The sequence below is a fragment of the Rhamphochromis longiceps genome, linkage group LG8 (genome assembly GCF_057381845.1).
Source record: "Rhamphochromis longiceps isolate RC_006_pf linkage group LG8, R_longiceps_female_GT1.1, whole genome shotgun sequence".
NCBI lineage: Eukaryota > Metazoa > Chordata > Actinopteri > Cichliformes > Cichlidae > Rhamphochromis > Rhamphochromis longiceps.
The window spans coordinates 32,625,918-32,641,991 of NC_140564.1; the positions used below are offsets into that span (position 1 = coordinate 32,625,918).

The window sequence follows — 16,074 nt, forward strand, 5'->3', positions numbered from 1 at the left end:
CTAACACTTGATAATGAACTGTTAATCAATTAATTAGAAGTACATTTTTCCCATGAAAAACGCAAAAAAAATCTTTTTTTCACAGGACTGCATTCAGATTTTCTGCAAAGGAGATTGGAGGAGAGATTCTTAAAGATGATTTGTAGAAATAAACACTTGCAGGTGTTGGCGTCCTTCACCTGCTGCTGAATTCTTCGAATCCTCCACTAGATGTCTCTACACACCACTCACACGTTCAGGTAGCCCAGCTGTTCACTCAAAATGTCTGTTTATCATTATCAGTGGAAGAGTGACTTAAGAGCTGGTTGTGAGCAGAGCCACATAAAGTGGCCTATACTGAGCCTCTGTGTGTGACCCTTACAGGGACGCTTTCAGTGGGGAAAATGTGGCAGTGTCCTGGAAGCTACCACCATAAAGCAATAAAACAGAAACTGTTCCCATGACTGAAGGCTGACGCTGAAATTGGCTGAGCTCACAGCTTCTGTGTGGAAGCCTTTCAGAGGAAACAAATAGAAACGGTGTCATTTAAGGTGTGAGGTACTCATACAGAACTGAGTGGCCTTTCACTGGAGAAAAACATGGTCATTACTGTGAAGGGGGCCACAAGTGAGAAAACACTTTTATTTTAGCTGTATTTTGTTGTTAAAAACTTTTGCAGAGTATGATAATGACTTCTATCAAGAGTCTAAATTTCTTTGCAAATGAGTTATTTATACAAAACAGTATTTACTCCTTTTTTCGCCTGTAGCTGCTGCTGCACATGCCCAGTGTGCCCTGCACTAATCTGCACGCATTTCTAACACCGAGGCCCGACTTCTGCCGTTTTTTAAAGTTTTTAAAATGTGCTTGATTTACAGGGCAGCTGTAGCCTTGACGCTACAACAGGAGTCAATAACATCCAGTGTGTTAGGATGTGATTCATTAATATTAAACAATATTTTAAAGACTGTTTGTGACCTGGTTTTACGGATATCTGTGCTTCAAGCTGTGTAACATAATATCCTAGAATATTTGATACAAATCAGATACTGCCGGGCCATAAACGCTTTAAGAAAATCATTCGTGGGTTATAAGTCTCCCGGAAGTGCGGGTAGGTCGCTGTAGTGTCCTTTGAAGTGATGAACAGCAGTGCGCGCGTGTGCGTCTCCGTGCGTGCTCGGAGAGACGAAGAGGGGAGAGGTGGAGAGGGGATGACTGTAGTCACACCGAGAGGAAAAGCTCGTGAAAGGATTCCTAAACTTGGGAGCGGTCGGATCAGCTGTGCCGCAGTTTGCTTCTTCTCCGTGTAATTTGTGCCCAACTATAGCGGCGCGTTCGCAGCAGGTGAAAACCAACGAGCCGCGCCCAGCAGAAATCTGCCGAGAACAGCCAGGTAGTTAAACTCCTCACAGCCATCACAGCCTTTATTCACGCTCACTGAAGCTTTACTGCCTGTTTCTGAGCTTTGCGTCAGATTGATTTCTATATTTTCTGTGTATTTAGACAGAGAGAGCAGGGGATCGTTTATGGAAGACCGTTTGTGCCACTAAATTAACAACTAAAGAAAAGTTATTCACTGAAAACAATTCTATTAAAATAGATTTTAAATAGCTGTGTTTAGGGAGAAATCAACAGTTAGACACGTTAGCTCGTGCTTTCAAATACTTAAGTTATACATTGTTGTGTTTGATTGTACAGCTGAAAGGAGGAGTAGAGAATATAAGAAAGATTCAGTTGCATAATGTAGAAAATCAGATTTAAGTAGAGTTCATCCCGAATTGCAGCATACTCTTCAGTTCATTTTCCTGATGGAAAACCCACTCCTGTGATCCCATGGGCTCACGATAAGGTTAGATATCAGTACGAGAAATACACGACAGAGTTATACCTAGACCTGAGGACAGTACCTGAGGACAGGACCACAGCAAATAGATTAAAGTGCAGGGTGCAATATGTATTACCTTCAGCCGCAGTATTGTGTCTGGCACTTGGCTTGTAGTCATAGTAATGGTAAACTTGTCGTCCCATTTTAGTGTCACCTCTTAATTTTGACTCACTGAGTTATTCTTACTGTTATAAGTGGCTTCTTTCTTCATATAGACGTTTTTTAAAGCTACAGTGAATAGGATTAGTAGACTTCATTAAAAAGGCCATATAAGAGTTTAACCCTTGTGTTGTCCTCGGGTCAAAAATGACCCCTAGGTGAATGGCAAACAAGTATATGGGAATCCCGAGGACAACACAAGGTTAAAGGAGTAGAGGAGTATGAGTTTGGATGCTAGATTTTGTACCTGGAGTGTATGTTTTGTCTGTGCTGGTCAAAGTGTAGAAGCCCTATTGAGTCATCTGGAGGCGCACAAAGTAGGTTTTACCTGTGCGAGTTTGTGGTAAAGTAGCTAAACATATATCATAAGTTAGAGAAAACTGAAGAACCTTTTGACTCTTGAAAATCCACTTTACAGATTACATTTCTGTGGTTACATTTCCAGTTATTGCAACAATCAGATTCAATGTCTTGTATTAATTCAGGGATGTAGGCCGCATATACCCCACTTTGATCCTAAGTGGGTCGAACGGGTGAAAATCCACTTTCTGTGAGTGTGAAGGAACTTAACTTCACATTTAAACCCTGGGATATCTCAATATAAGAAAAATAAGTGCAATGTCAACAGTACGTCTCAGTTTGTCCACATGATAAAGAAATGCTGCTGAAAGAAATGAAAGAAACCTGTCAGCATGACTTAAATTCTTAAAATTAAAGCAGTTAATGTCCAGAATTACAAAAAGTCTGGTATCTCATTGTCCAGAATGGCCTGTTAGTATAAAGTTGGACAATTTTTCTAATTCACAGAAAAATAGAAAAAAATAGATATTTCTTTAGTATATAGTCAAAAAACAGGAACTTCTTTGTTATTTGATTGTTTTTACTTTATTGCTGTAGTATGAAAAAGATGTCACATTTATGAAAATAAAGGTAAAATCCCAAAATGTATGCCCCTCTTCACATTTTCCAAAGATAGCCATCAGACTGTGTTGGAGTCTTTGCCAGGCCGACTCTGGCAAGACATCATTTGACATTCTCTAAAGTTTCACCGGCACAAAAATCCTCAAAAAAGGCCTAAAAAGTTTAGAAAACCAAAGTATTGAAATTGAAGATGTGCCTTAAATATGCTTATAATATTTCCCCTGGCAACAGTTACAAAAAACAACTCAACAAATATTAAAATGAACGGTCTAAGAACTTTGTTTGATCGGTGGTCACGCCCTGAAACTGGGAGTAAATGTATTAGTTAATTCTGTCTGTTTGAGGAGTGACAGAGTGGAGGACATGTAGAAAAAGAATATATTTGCCTCTTTGTTCCAGAAAGATCCGTCTTCCTGATTGAGTAACAGAAGGTCAGAAAGACCGAATGTCCGCACGCCGCATCTATCGATTTGACTCAGAGACCGTCCTCAGTTTGGTGTAATTGGATCTGATAGGGACGAAAAGAAACAGCCAGACGAGGCAGAAAGACAAAACCAGGATTGCAGAGATGTTTATTCACAAAACAGATGCTCAGATTTTATGTAATTCAGCAGAAAACACTAAAAAGCAAAACCTTTGGATTTGAGTTGACCAGAGTTTTAGCAGGTGAGCCTCAGGTTCAACGCACTTTTTCCTCACTGTTGTGTAAATGTGCAGAAACAATGTCTGTTGACAGATGTGTTAATCATTAACATTAGAGTTGGGAAAAAGCCCAGCAGTGACATTCCTCCCACATTTTTGGAGTGTGACTGCAGATCCCTGATTCTCTGAAGCTCTAAATAAAAGCAAAGCACCTTTTTATAGAACGTTTTCCAGGATAACATGACGACGTTGACTCATGCAAGTGTGATATTTGCTCAGCTGGGTGTAGACAACTGTATCCTAATGTAGCTTTGGTGACGTGGTTTAGCTCTTTGTTCAAATCTGTCCCTATCGTGTCTCTCCCAGACATTCCCTGTTTGTCCATCTGAACAGGTGCTGCTAGAGTCCCAGAGCAACTCCCAGGCTCCATGGCCAGCAACAGTACTCCTAAGGGCTGCGGCCCAAACGTGGATTCCATTTATTACAATCTGTGTAGCACTGAAGCTGCATGGGGCATCGTGCTGGAGGCCTTAGCGGCAGCTGGCATCGTCTTCTCCTTCGTGCTCTTCATCTCGCTGCTGGCCAGCCTGCCCTTCCATAAAGACTACAACCGCAAGAGCTCGGTAGCTCTTCACGCCTTCTTCCTGATCTGCACTGCTGGTCTCTTCTGCCTAACCTTTGCCTTCATCGTGGGAGAGAACTTCTCCACATGTGCTTCACGGAGGTTCCTCTTTGGGGTGCTGTTCAGCGGCTGCTTCGCCTCCCAGCTGATGCAGTGTGTGAGGCTGAACATCCTGGCCAGACGAAACAGCGGGCCTCGAGTTTGGGTCTTGTGTCTTGGGGCATTGGGGCTGTGGCTGGTGGAGGTGATCATCAACACAGAATGGCTGATAATTACAATTGTGCCTTCCAACACCACAGCTCAAACTAGCAAAGCTATAGCCGTGCCTTGTGACATTGCTAACGAGGACTTTGTCATGGCGCTCATCTACGTGATGGTGCTGATCCTGGCTGTGGTGGTGGCGAGTCTGACCATCATGATGGGCAAACACGCACAGTGGAAGAAGGAAGGCGCTTGCATCCTTGTGACAAGCCTCTTTTCAGTGGGTATTTGGGTGGCGTGGATCGTCATGTACGTGTATGGGAATGGGAAAACCGGGGGTCCAACGTGGGATGACCCAACCTTAGCCATCGCTTTGGTAGCAAACGCCTGGGTCTTCATTATCATGTACACCATTCCTGACGTCTGCTGTCTGAACAGTGACGATGAGAGTCAACAAGACTACACAGAAGATCTTTGCCAAAACCAAGGAGTCGGATACGAGACGATCCTGAAGGGACAATCCTCCCAGAATGTGTATGTGGAAAATAAGTCTTTCTCCATGGACGAGTCCAACCAAGGTATGTAGCTTAGCCTTGGAGCTGCTGTAGAAAACCTTCAAACAAGCAACTTCACAAGTACGCTTAACTTTGAAGGGTTTTTTCAACTGTTATAAAGGGATTGTAACATCGTCATGAGTCTTTATGGCTTCACAATTTTGCACCTTGTCCAAAATAGACCTTCAGATAGGACGCCTGAATCCGCAAAGGCATCATTTAAAAGGGTCCCAGGACAAATAGACCCAAAGCTGATTACAGTGGTCAAAATGACAACCAGTCAAAGGACCTAAAATTAGATGATGAACACAAGACTGAGCATAATTTTGACAAGGGGGATTATAAGAGTATAAAAAATGAGTACATAAATGTTAAAACCAACACGTGAGATCAGTTCTCCAAGTGCTTAAGACTGTTTAAAATACAGTTTACAGATTTTTTTTATGGATGTTTCGGTGATTTTTTACTGAATAGATGAATTCATGAATGACTCAATGTCACATTTTTACAAACTTACAATTCTCAAACTTAAAGCTAGTCTAAAGTTTAAAAATCATGTTTTGGAATTTATAAGCTATGATTGGGTAAACCTGTGGATCTCACATCAAGGCCAGTTTAAGGCAAACAAGAAAAACACTAAAAATCATTTGGATTTGGGCAATACATGAATTCATCGATTCATCTTCTCTCCTTTGTGAAAGAGATAAAGACTATAAGCTGGGGTGATTTTGTCCTTGTAATTTCCAAGAAGAAATGTTGTGTTGCCTCGAGGTATTCAGTGTTATTTGTTTCATCAAAGCAAAGTGGAGCTGATGTTTCTGGTGGTAGTTTAGCTCCGTCTTTTATTTCCTTGAATACGATGCAATAACATTTACATAGCAGCAATAAAACCAAATCAAATATTCCTGATTTTCCTGTAGCAGCCATATACAATATGACCGTGAAATAAAAGTTCTTCAGAGCAGCTACGCTCGGTTTGTTTCCTAAAGGCAAACATTTCCCCGGTCATCTATTTGTCTGCAAACCGAACGGTGTCTGAGCTCTTCAGTGCATTCACCCTGACACGTTTTCAGACAGTAGCCATCCTTATGAGGTTCGCTTTAGTGTTATTACAAACTCTGCCTCTCACGATGACCTTGCGCTGATGAATGAATGTTTTCTAGCCCTCGAAAACACAAGAACAAACAAAATATGCAGCAAAATGTCCTGAAAGGTTGTTTTCTGTCCACATGATGACACCACAGAATCTGATCTGCTGATCTGAGCTCAGTCCAAAGGATCAGAGCAGTAAGTCTGATAGTTATCACGGATCGCTAATGGAAGATGGTTCTTTGTAGCAAGGATGGTGATGTGCCTCTGCTTATAAGCTGTAAGGGACTTTTTTGTATTATTAGGTAGCTGTGATGTAGAGGTAGAAAGAGTAGCTTTGGCTTTGTGCTATTCTATTGTAAGGAAAATATGTTACTATACAGATAAGCACAATGTGTAAGAATGCAGAGGAGGTTCTGCCTCTTACATTTTTCCTGATTAGCACAGACTAATGTGTGTCATAAAAAGTCTCAGAATTTGCTTTGAGCACATTTGACTGTAATCATTAACTTACATTAAGTCTTACAGTATGACTAAACTGCCATTAACTGAATATCATCATTCCCACCTAAAATTTTACCTTCTGAATCATTCTTGTTAATAAGTGTCTGACTGCATCTGTGAATGCTGTATCACTCCCACTAGAATCATTACGCCATCTGTTTGCGCTGTCTCCACGGCGACAAAGGTGTGGCAACTGTTTAATATGGGGGTTAGTTATATAGTGCCATCTCTGCAGGGCACTTTGTAAAAGATGGAGGGCAGGCAGGTTGTAATATGAAGATGAAGGGGATTATTGCCAGGTAGCACTTAAGAGGGCCACAGATATCACACACTGATTGTTGGGTGATTAAAAGATTTATTTTCTTATATCTGTTCATCACAGATTCCAAGCCCGTGTCTCCATACAGCGGCTACACTGGTCAGATGCGTAACTCGGTGTACCAGCCCACTGAGCTGGCTCTCATCAGCAAAGGAGTTGGAAATGTGAGTATAAAAGTGATACATTCACAGAAAAACACATTTGAATATGACCACTCCACTCGCACACATACCTGTCTCCTGCACTAGGCAAATTTTTATGGAAATAAGTGGTGACAGTAACCTTTTACAGAGCGTGAAAACCTCAACACCATATACACATAACACCAGCAACCATCACTTCCAAGGTACTTTAGTCCATATTTGCATTTTAATTAACAACAGGCAAAGGAAAATGGGAGAATGAATAAAGCAGGTGGACATTTAAAAGTTGTCAGGAGCACGTGTGGCCTAAATCACAGCTTTAATTCTAATGTCACAGATGCCAGGGGTTAAACATCCAGCTGGAGGCGTTTCCTCGGGTTCTAGAAAAAAGTGCATTATATAATCACTAGATTCAAAATGGCATGTATTTTGTAAATTATGCGCACCGTTAGTGTCTGTAAAAACCACAACACCAGGTACGCTTTAGGGTTGAGCCAACCTTGTGACTAAAGAGCACTTGTTCTTCTTAGAAAAGCAAAAGCGCAGAGGTCACATGGGAAGATTTTCAACTTCTGACCACAGTCTGTATATAAATGAGAGATTTACCCAACTCAGTAATAATTTAGACCCACCTTAAACTAAACTGTAGTAATAAGGACACAAAATAAACATCCAGTCAGCTTGTGAGGCCTGAAACTACTGACTAATATCACAAACTCTTTAAAAATGGTGCAATGAGGTCACAGATTAAAGTAACTGAACGAGCTAACGTTGTCCACCATATTGCATGTGATATAACCCCCGGTTGCTAGTGAAATGTTTATTCGCCGGCTGGTTGGCAGTAGTTGGAGGTTTCTGGCTGTCAGTGGATGAAATCTGTTGCACCAGAAACCTCCTTGAGACTGATTTTGTTGCCAGTAGTTTTTCTAGGCAATCATTTTCTGCTCTCAGTCCCCAGCAACCAATCACAACAATCTCATGGAATGCTCATTTTTCCTACTACCTTTGGTTACTAGATGGTCGTGGATCGGTCTGTAGGCCTGTTTGCATGGGCACAATCAGATTTCCCCACGCTGGTGCTGTTCCTATGTCATCATAACAGTTTTGGTCCAGGATCAACGTTGCAACTGACCAATCACATTGCTAATGCTAACTGCTCAGCCAAAGAAGTTAACTGTTAAAAACTTTCTAACATGACTAATATCAATTTGGCTAACAGCAAATCTAACTTGATGAAATATTTATTATACTCCCTTAATGACTTTGTATACAAGGTCACCATTCAAATGCATTTTGAGTGTAGTATCAGTGCAGTCAGGGTTTATTTAGTGGAAAACACAGTTCCCAGTTAACTCAAAATCCTGGCAGCTATCTAATTAGTTAATGCTACAGTTGTACATGCAGAAATCATATCCTTTCTGTGCCGCTTCCTTTGCAAGCAAGTCAGCTCTGTCATACTTTTTCAAATGTCCGGTACCTGCTGCGGAAATATCTCAAGAGTTAGTATGCGATTTCTGTGAAAAGTTTTTTAAAAATGTTTTTAAATGCAGTGAACCACCAAAGGCATGACGGTTATGTTTCATGTAAAAGCTTTATGAAGTCATTTGAATTCAAGCAGGCAGTTGTGAACACACTTCGTCCCTATTCTTGGATGTTTTTGTCACGGCTTTGTTATGACTTCACACAGCAGCAGCTACCAGACCCGTCCTTTGACATCTTCATTCCCAGAGCTTCCATTGGCTCTGCGGCCAACAGCGGGAGCAGCACACCGTCAACATAAAAGGAGACCGGGAACACAGCACGCACACACAAGTGTAGGTCGAAAGCAGCTGACTCGCCTCCTTCGTCACTCTGCAGTTCTCCTCTTTATCACCTGCTTGACTCCAGATGCTTTTCTCTTCGTGGCCTCTGCTCATTTCCGACCTCTCAGGTCCTGCTGTATCCATAGCAACTTCTTCTACAGGTTGACTATGAATCACTTCTTTGTCTGGATTTTTTTTTCTTATCTTGCGCCGTTCACTCTCTATAGGCCTTGTGTCTGCCTCTTCTGTGCATATGCTCCTGGACTGAGCGCACTCTGTACTTCTTGTGTCATTCCTCTGGGAAATAATCAAAGAAAAAGATGTTGATGAAAAAGGTAGTGCTTGATTTGGGGGACTGGTTTTCACTGCTTGTCATTTATCTTAAAAAAAAAAAAAAAAAAAAAAAAGTGAAATTCTTGCCTAAAGGCTTTAAAGGTGTCTCTGAAATGTGTGCAGCTCTCTCATTCATGGAGGAAGGCAGCTAATGTTTCTATGTTCATGGGCTACAAAAACGCAAAATTAGACTTTTCGTTGTCACCTTTATTTAATATAATTGCATTAGTTAATGTAGAGATTGACTTAAAGATGCTAAAATATGCATTTAGACTTTTTCAGGAGTGCTTAGGATTTCTTTGCAGGAAGTCATGATATCTATATGCAGGTGGGACTGTGAGCGTGTCATTAGAAGTGTTGCTGGTTTGTTTTGGTTTTTAGATTTGCAAAGAAAAACAGCCACGCACGTGCTGCCATGTTTTAAGTAAAACATGAGCATGTGAGTGGTTTCCAGTCAGTTTGTTATTTTTAAGTTTCTATAAATATTTCTTTAGTTTTTCAACATCCAGTCAGGTTCAGGTTAGTTTGTATCCGTAGGTTTTTTTTAGACCTTTATAAAAGTTGTTTTATTTGCAAGTTCTACAAGTAACCCTAAAAATGTAACTTGAATAAGTTTCTGTTCTTTACAAAGTGTGACGACAAATGAAAGAACAAAACAGATTCAATAAATGCAAAACAGATAAGATGCAGTTCTGTCAGCGTGGCTATAAAAAGTGATCATTTTTATAGAAGTAATAACTCTTAATGTAGTGATAAACATAAAAAAGCTCTTGTTATGAGAGTAATGTCTAAGTTCGTTTTTATCATGCTCAGCTTTTATACTTGTGGGGTTTTTTTGTTTGTTTGTTGTTGTGGAGGGTTTTTTTTTTTTTGGGGGGGGGGGGGGTTACCTTATGTCTAAATTTTATTTTGCCATGTGTATTAGATTTTATTGCTACTATTTTTCTTGTGTTATTGTAAGGTGACCTTGAGGGTCTTAGAGGTGCCTATAAATAAAATGTATTTGTATTATTAGTAGTAGTAGTAGTAGTAGTAGTAGTAGTAGTATTATAATTCAGACAGTTATTTTACACCAAATGGGATAGGTAAATAAACCCTACAAGACAGTGTGTGAAAAGCAAAGGTAAACACAAAACAGTCCTGTGAAACTTTGAGACACACAAATGTAGCTGTTGTTCAATTTTTATTAGCTTTAGGACGAGCTCGGTTTCAGCGATGGTGGCAGAGCAATATAGGAGGTGTGCAAATGTCAATGCAAAAGGAAATGGTTGTCGGTTCCACTGACTAATACTCTTACATTATGTAAAAGAATAAGCAAACAAAACAGTAATAAACCCACAAAGGGTGCAAAAGGGAAACTAGGGAGTGGCTGCCAGTGATCATGTAACTCATGCTGACGATATCCTCCATTAGTGAGCAAGCTGAACACTTTTGAATCCTTCAGAGGGTATATAACACCAAAAAACAAGTAATTTCTTTCTTATTTTTGCAGGGGCATGGTCTGCAGAGGACATCCCAGTGGTGAACGTGCCTCAGCTCGCCAGACCCCATCAGAGTAACTTCGGTTCACATTTTCTCGGTTATACTTGCTGACCTTTTGTTTTCTATTGTTTGTGGTTCCCTAAGCTGGTCCTAAGAGGAACCTTCATCCCCAGTACATGGAGATGAATGGGAGGTCATCCCACTGAGGAACAGATAAACCTCCCATTGACTGATTTATTATGTTCCCCTGGGTATCAGACAGTCAAGAGCTTCATTTGAAAGTCAAAGCACGGAATGAAGCTGCGGCTTTGCTGCAGAACAAAAACTTGTGCAGTGCTCGGCTTTTTCTGACAGGGAAGCGCGAGCTCAAACACACAGATGAAAGTCACGTAACTGATGCCACAAAAACTGGGAAATGTTTCAAGTGTCTTTGACTCAACATTATTTTCAATTTACGCATTAAAGTTAGATTGCATTCACTTAGATTAGAAGGATATTTTGCACAGTTAAATGTAATTATTGAAGTCATGTTTTTGAGCCCGGGTTGTGATTATTGTTGATAACCACAAAGTTAACACATGAAATGAAGTTTTTGAATTAATTTAAATGTACAATGCTCTCAGTGAGTCATGATGCACGAATGTACTGGATAAATGTATATATGTAATACTGTCTAAAGCACTGCTGTGCCATTTAATTATGTTCAATACATGTTACACTGGAGAGACCTGCCTGTGGTTAGCCTGTTTTGCTAGCTTATTATTAATCAGTATATTTCCTCATAGAAGACTTTTTTTCATATCTGAAAAATCAACTTTTCTGTCAGTATTTCTTTGGATAAAATTAAAAAAAAAAAAATTCTAATTCATTTGAGCAAAAACTGAAAAAAAAATTATATATAATTTTTTTTTTTTTTTTTTAATTCTTGAAGGAAGTTTATCATAGAGTTGAATGTTGTAAATGTAACTATAAGAACTGCTATTGTATGAGCAAAATTGGTACTGCCAGCAGAGAGGGGACGTTATTTAACTATGTGGGTGTTAATGACCAGAATCTGCCATTATATCTTTTACATTTTAGCTTTCAGTTACCTTTACTAATAGTCTTATGCATTCTTTGTTGTACAGTAGTCGTCCTATAAAATGTCATATACCATAAAGTGAACTCTACTCCACTGAAATCTGTAGTGCCTGTTGTTTTGGTGAGTGTTCCCATATCCCTTTCACAAAAGCTCGAGCTCAAGCAGTCCAGCTGCTTTTTTTGGTTGTTTTTGCAGCTCACATTAACAAGTGGATAATCTTCAATGATTTATCATCTTAACGCATACGTTTTCTCTCACTAACTGTCATGTGACGGCTGTGTGCAGGCAGGCATGGTGGACCCAAAATGTAGACTCACGGAAACAAAACGTGAACTCAAAACAGCTTTAATGCTGAACTCAGAAGGGTAACAAAACTAGGAATACAAAATAAGCTTACGCAGACAAAACACAGCAAGACGAGGGTAGATCACAACACCAACAAACTGAAACACGGGGCTTAAATACACAGAGGAGCAATCAGGGAATGGGCAACAGGAGGGAAACACAGCTGGGCAAATCAGGCCTAATGAGACAAAGGAAGCAAAACCAGACGAATTTACATGAGAGACGGACTTTCAAAGTAAAACAGGAAACATAACACAGACTGAACTTACAGACACAGAGCAGACAGGGGAGACAGCAACTAAGGATGACACAGAGACATAAACCATAAGACAGAACTCCAACAAAGAAACCAAAGACTAGAAATGATAAATAATATAATAAACTCAAAACATCCTAACACTAACCACCTTGACCAGCATGTGATGTGGAGGAATTATTGTGCAGGATCAGGAACTCCTTTGGAACATTAACCAAGAAAATGTGTGGCTGAATAAACGAGCCAAGTTGAAGCCGTGGAGGCTGCATCAGCATTATAACATTAGCATATATGAGAAACAATTTGGTTGACTCATTGCAGTAAGTTTAGCTGTTTTACTAATACACCACCTTTATTTTTCACTAATATTTTTAATCCCTGGATGTGGATGCGACACTGATCTATGGTGGTGAAGAGAAGGCTGAGCGTAAAAGCAACCCATGTTTAATTCAGTACGATTGTATTTACTTCGTGTCAAATTACAGCAACAGTTACCTCGAGGAACTTTATATTGTAAGTTAAAAACCACCTACATGAGCTGTAGGTAGTGACGAAAAGAATGAGATCATGGATAGTAATGGCACAAATGGGCTTCCTCTGAAGGGTGGCTCTCCCTTAGCTATAGGGTGAGGAGTTTAGTCATTTGGGAGGGATCCGAGTAGATCAGGGGTCCCCAATCCCAGTCCATGAGGGCCGGTGTCCCTGCAGGTTTTAACTCTCACCCTGGGTCAACGCACCTGAATCATATGATTAGCTCATTACCAGGCCTCTGGAGAACTTCAAGACATGTTGAGACTGTAATTTATCCATTTAAATCAGCTGTGATGGATCAAGGACACATCTAAAACCTTTTTTTTTTTTTCTTTTTTTTTTTCTTTTGCCTGTCCCGTTTGGCTCTTTTGCCATCAGAATTGTTGTCTGAAGGCAAAGAAAGATGCCCAACGGATTTACTTTACCAAACTGACCATCCCAGCCTTGCCGTAATGGTCCATTTGATTCACCTTTTATTGTTCATTTTATTTTCACTTACTGAATACAGGACAGACTTGACTGGGGGAAAGAAGGGGAGAAAGAAAGAGGGAAATAGAAACAGCTGAGAAGAGGCAAAAGACAAAAACCAACAGAACGGGCAGAAAAAAAAGAAGAAGAAAAAATTGCATATATCAATCACCTGGATCACCTGCTGAGAAAGAAAAAAGAAAACAAGCAGAAGAGAACAAGAGTAATAGAATAAACAACATCACAATGATATATGGGAATATGACAGTAAATACTAAATATTAAACATTATTGTGCAGCACATAAGATCAACAGAACACAGTGTGCTTTGAGGTAGGAGCCAAAAAGGGTGTAGTTTGTGGGTGTGATCACCCGTGTGTACACCTGTGAGCATGGACACGCTTGTTTTTTTTAAAAAAAAATTATAAAAGGTTCCTTCATGTAATGATCTGCTAGAGGGTGTGGGGGGGGCCACAGCCCCGTCCTCCAGGGCATGAAGCAGGTATGGAGGAGATCAAAACTCTAGACATCCAGAGGCCCCCAGAACACAAGAGAGCAAGGAAGACCAACAGAGGAGCAGCCGCGCCACTGTCCCAGAAAGAGCTGAGGAGAGTCCCAGATGAGGGCTCACTCAGCAGCCGCGGAGCAGAAGCCAGGGGGAGTTGCAGTGACGTGCCCGTGAGCTCCGCCGGCAGCCAGCCGTGCCTGAGTGACCGAGCCCCAGGCCGAGAGGCCGGGGGCACCCCACCTCCGAAGTGGCCCGAGCGAGCCCCAGGCTCCAGGCCCCGATAAGCGGCCGCCAAGGAGTGAGCCGGTGTGTACCTGGACGCCCATCCCCGGACACAAAGAACCACCAACGCACCGATGTCTGAGGGAGTCCGCCACTGGCAGGGGAAGTGGTGGTAGGGGGAGATAGGCCTCCAAACCTTGGAGGGCCTAAGATGTCCCCAGAGAGGTGGCGCCTGACACCCAACCTGACATATAGACACAGAAATACAGGCACACACATATACAAACATCCATTCCCACCCTCATGCTCTCATATGCACTTACTCCACACTCAACCAACGTGGAGAGACACATCTAAAACCTGCAGGGACATCGGCCCTTGTGGACTGGGATTGGGGACCCCTGGAGTAGATCCACTACTCCTTAACATCAAAAGAAGCCAGCTGAGATCATTTTCCATTTGACCAGGATGCTTCTTGGACTTCTCCTAGGTGAGGTGTTCCAGGCATGTCCTGGAAGGAAAAGTCGCCAGGATAGGATATACTGGAGATCTCCCGGATGGCCTGAGATCACCTTGGTGTTCACCTGGATGAAATTCAGATACATGCTAGAAAATTGATGGATAGATTTTTGATTTAAAGTTTCTACATTTTATTGTCATTTTGTCATCGTCTTTGCTTGTCTTTCTATGAAAGTCACCACATTCCACTAGTGTGAAGAACTGCTACATTGATGCAACGGTCAAAGTTCAGTAACAATAACAGTGAGATTTAATGATGTGAACAATGTGCCAGAACTATCTACAATATATTCACAGAATAGGGGGTTATATGAGTATGGAACATCAGCACTGACTTGTTAGAGTGATGGCAGCTTAATGAGTATGTTTTCTTCCTTTTGCTGCAAGCTCTGTACAATTTAGCATCAAGCCTGAAGAGTTTGATTTGACAGTCCTAATTACAATGGATGTCAACAAACTAGTGAAATCTATAACTAACTACAGTCACTTCAGTGTGAAGTTGATGCCTCGTTTGAAGGAAGTCTTCAGTTTACAACAGCTTATGCAAATTCAGTTTAAATATTGACACAGAAACACAATTAAACATGAAAGAAAAGGTTTTCAGGGGAAAGCGTGTCTAACCGAGTTTAAGCAAGAGAAAGTGGACTTTACTGCCTTTACTATGTGGGATTACAGTCTGCTAGCACAGATAGTTTCTAATGTACAGCAAATAAAATGATCTTGTAATGTTAATTACATGAATTGCTCATATGTACACACAGTTTCTAAGAAAAAAAGATGAATAAAATGGCCAGTTGGACATGTCCTCTACTTGAAGTTTGACTTTTTTCCATCGCAACAATACAAATAACATATCTGTTTGAATAAAAGTGCAGCCACTGGCTGTCCAGTAACATGAGAATGTAGTTGTTATCATGCTGTGTGGATGTTACATGAGAGACATAACCGCAGGAGCCAAATTCAGTCATGTTCATCAACTGTTGCAAACCGATTGATTGATCCAGCGTCAGACGGCTGGCTTCATCAGAGGAGTCTGAACTCATCAAGGTCATCAAAGGAGAGACATGATTGGTTCTGGTTTCAGTTATATTCCATCAGATGACTCTCTGTTTAGAAAAAAACAAAGCAGAGTGACATATTTCAATCAGCCAGTAGCCTCTAAATATTAAATCTGGAAGGATTCAAGGAGGTGCAGAGAAAGTTCACAGAAATCTAAAACAGTGTGATGTTGACAATGTCAAACAGCCTCACATGGTGTCTGTTTACTCAGTACAGTCCAGCACATGTGAGTCATCTCAGTTATTTAGGTGCCAAATGCCAGCTCTCCTGATACACCTCGGAGCCTTTCAAAGGCAGACCTGCTGACTGTGTTGCACATGCCGTCTCTGAAAGCACAGATTAGATATGGTTATCATTAAAACTACATGTGCTTTTGTTTTTGGCTGTTAAACTGACAAAACAAACGCTTTGCTTCAAGTGTTAATGTTTATTGTGCAAATTTACTTTCCC

At 40.9% G+C, this 16,074-nt stretch overlaps 1 protein-coding gene across 4 annotated transcripts; it reads left to right on the top strand.

Moving 5' to 3' along the window:
* The first annotated feature begins 1,142 nt into the window (after window positions 1–1,142).
* On the top strand, window positions 1,143–11,809 carry gprc5c (G protein-coupled receptor, class C, group 5, member C). 4 transcript variants are annotated; one of them, XM_085417113.1, is made up of 5 exons: window positions 1,145–1,372; window positions 3,953–4,987; window positions 6,939–7,039; window positions 8,706–8,832; window positions 10,646–11,809. In XM_085417113.1, exons 2-4 carry the CDS (start codon window positions 4,015–4,017, stop codon window positions 8,796–8,798), a joined length of 1,167 nt encoding a protein of 388 aa, XP_085273239.1. In that variant the 5' UTR covers window positions 1,145–1,372; window positions 3,953–4,014; the 3' UTR covers window positions 8,799–8,832; window positions 10,646–11,809. The 4 variants fall into 4 exon arrangements, with proteins under 4 accessions (XP_085273241.1, XP_085273239.1, XP_085273240.1 ...); XM_085417114.1 differs by having other exon boundaries at window positions 8,709–8,832; XM_085417116.1 differs by having other exon boundaries at window positions 1,202–1,372; window positions 3,980–4,987; window positions 8,709–8,832.
* Window positions 11,810–16,074: the final 4,265 nt, after the last annotated feature.

Coding starts and splice junctions, on each gene's coding strand:
- gprc5c (XM_085417113.1), top strand. CDS start 4,015: ATGGCCAGCAACAGTACTCCTAAGGGCTGCGGCCCAAACGTGGATTCC. Junction 4,988..6,938: donor CATGGACGAGTCCAACCAAG/GTATGTAGCTTA, acceptor TGTTCATCACAG/ATTCCAAGCCCGTGTCTCCA. Junction 7,040..8,705: donor TCAGCAAAGGAGTTGGAAAT/GTGAGTATAAAA, acceptor GACTTCACACAG/CAGCAGCTACCAGACCCGTC.